The sequence below is a fragment of the Trypanosoma equiperdum genome, assembly GCF_001457755.1.
Source record: "Trypanosoma equiperdum strain OVI genome assembly, contig: ctg_373, whole genome shotgun sequence".
Taxonomy (NCBI): Eukaryota; Euglenozoa; class Kinetoplastea; order Trypanosomatida; family Trypanosomatidae; genus Trypanosoma; species Trypanosoma equiperdum.
The window spans coordinates 2,378-4,989 of NW_027124280.1; the positions used below are offsets into that span (position 1 = coordinate 2,378).

Consider the following 2,612-nt stretch of genomic DNA (forward strand, 5'->3'; position numbering starts at 1 on the left):
GTTCCGTCCAAAACTGTTTAAAGTGCGCAGATGTTGTGGGAACGCGGAGAACATGTTGATGAGGAGAATAGCTTGACAAAAATGTTTCAGGTTATGTCACGGGGAACGCAGGGTGCACATAGTTTGTGGAGTCGCTCGGCGGTACTACTTACTTCCGAAAGTTTTGCTCCACTCCTCCAACGCATTTAATAGCTTCGGGCAACAACTGGGGTTCATTCCACTAACACAGGCTTCAACATCAGTGAGCGTTAACGGCCTCAACAGTGCGTTGTGTGCGTGCTCCGCCAAGTTCTCCCCCTTTCGTAGCTTCTCTGCCACAAGCTCCCGCACAGGAATCATCGCTGCGTCTTCGCAGAGTTGCCTCAAATCGTGCCCACTGTAGCCACTAGTAAGTTTGACGACCCTCTCCCACGCCTCTGAGCTCAAAGTATTTGGAGTTTCCACCGTGTTAAGTAGTTTTTGTAGAATTTGTGCCCGCGCGGGGGCATCGGGGAGTGGGACGAACACTCGCTTCGGGAACCGGCGAATTACCGCTTCATCTAGGTCAAATGGTCGGTTTGTGGCCCCCATAACCAATACGCGTGCCATCTGCGTGTCGTTCCCAGCTCCATCCATCTGCACGAGAAACTCCGTTTTCATTCGACGCGACCCCTCACCCTCTTGCGCAGCCCCACGGGCTTGCAACAACGAATCGACCTCATCAATAAATATTGTGCTAGGTGCAAGAGCGCGCGCAACCGAAAACAGCGCCCGTACCATCTTTTCACTTTCACCCACCCATTTACTAGTAATCGCCGCTGCGGAGATGCTAAAAAAGGTTGTGTTGCACTCGTTGGCCACTGCTTTCGCCAATAATGTCTTACCGTTTCCTGGTGGCCCGAAAAGCAGCAACCCACTGCAAGGCCGGCGCAGACCTGTGAACAGTTGTGGACATTTCGCCGGAAGAATAATGGTTTCTTGCAGAATACGCTTGCACGTGTCTAAGCCAGCGATGCTGTCAAAGTTGACGGGGCACGCGCGGTCCACAACCTGCTGAAGCACCGCTGCACAGGCCTCCTCGGAAATGCCCTCGCAGTATATGCTCTGGCGGACGCGCTTTAGCAATGGATCCGAACACGTTGAACGTCGGGCAGCAACACCAGTTTGTTTGGCGGGCGCTGCGGGTGCCGACGATGGCCGTGAGTTCCAGGACTGCCGGGTAGACGGGGGTACCGCTCCGTCCGTAGTTGTGACGACTCCGTCAGTCCGAGAGGATTTTGAGGCGGCCTGGAGACGAGGGGGAAGTGATGGTGGCATTCGAGACGCCCCACTGGTTGCCGCCTTCTTGCTGCTCGCACTGTCTTCGTTGGCTCTGCGGACTGTTGGCACGACTCGGCAGAGTGATGCAGATGTGCCAGTCGGGCACTCGATGCGTGGCCCTCGATCCCCCTCCGGTGCGTTTCTGCTTGCGTGGCTGATGCTTTGCTCTTCTTTCTTTTTTTGCTGTACTGTCGACAACTGTCGCGGAGGTATTTTGGCACTCCCTGCACTCCTACTCAATACCGAAGCGGTTTTTGTACCAACACTACAACTGTGAATACTTGCAGTCCCCCTTTGCCGTTGGCCGCTTTTGGGAGGCACAGAAGACCGACCGTTGGAATTTACCTTGTTAGTGTCAAACAGTAACAGGACACCATTTTTTTTCTGTTTTGCGATATTTCCATCAGATATAGCTTCGTTACGGGTATGCTTCACCTTGGGCTGCGACCCAATACTTTTTGACGAGCAAGCTGGGTGGTGAAACGTTGTTGATGTGGTGCTTCCCTCAGTGGTTAATACGCCGCAATCTACAGAAGGATCCGAAAAATATGTGTCCCAGTCGGGCTTAGGGCGCTGCCGGAAAGCTAATCGCATCGGATTCACCTTTCCACTCATTTCAGTAGCCATCTTTTGATGCCGGCTCGGTTGATCGTCAGGACTCTCGTCATCAAGAAGTAGTGGTCGGAAGCGCGTAGTCCCAGCTGCCTTTCCATTCTTCACAGGAGACGTTCGGTCGTTGCAACGTACAGTTTCCACTGTAGCAGCTGAGGAGGGTGACGACATCATCTTCCCTAACTGCGACCGGGTTGGGCCGCATTTAAGGAGCACAGCGTTGTCTGACTCATCTACCACGCTTCCCTCCGCATCGAGTGTTACGCGGGACCGTTTCAGAAAACTAGGAGGAACTTCATACGAGCGCCGTGCACGTTCGTTCGCGGCTGCGCTGAACAAATTCGTTAACTCCGCGTCTTCCATTCTTACACGTCGCTTAGGCAGAGAACCATTACTGCTCCACTCTTCCAACATGTCCAGAAGGACCACCTTGTTTCCACTGTCAGTGGGAGAATTATTTTGCCTTGCGTTGCAAAAATCCTCCACCTTACGCCGCCCTGCGCCCTTTACAGCAACGAGGTAATCCGCCTTGTTATCATTTGAAGTAACAGTGCCCCCAATGGAGGCAATCAACTCACGGGCCCGTTTAACTTCACCACCCCTTCCCGTCAGCGAGAAGAGAGGACCTTTAGAGGATGCACTAACAGTTGCCGTTGGCACATCATGGTGGCGACCCATATATATATATATATATATATATA

At 52.9% G+C, this 2,612-nt stretch overlaps 1 protein-coding gene across 1 annotated transcript; it reads right to left on the reverse strand.

The window, feature by feature from the left end:
- Positions 1–144: 144 nt before the first annotated feature.
- On the reverse strand, positions 145–2,589 carry TEOVI_000147100 (AAA ATPase, putative; the record flags this gene model as incomplete). The annotated part of the gene is made up of 1 exon (XM_067224691.1): positions 145–2,589. One exon carries the CDS (start codon positions 2,587–2,589, stop codon positions 145–147), a length of 2,445 nt encoding a protein of 814 aa, XP_067080792.1.
- Between the last annotated feature and the right edge of the window lie 23 nt (positions 2,590–2,612).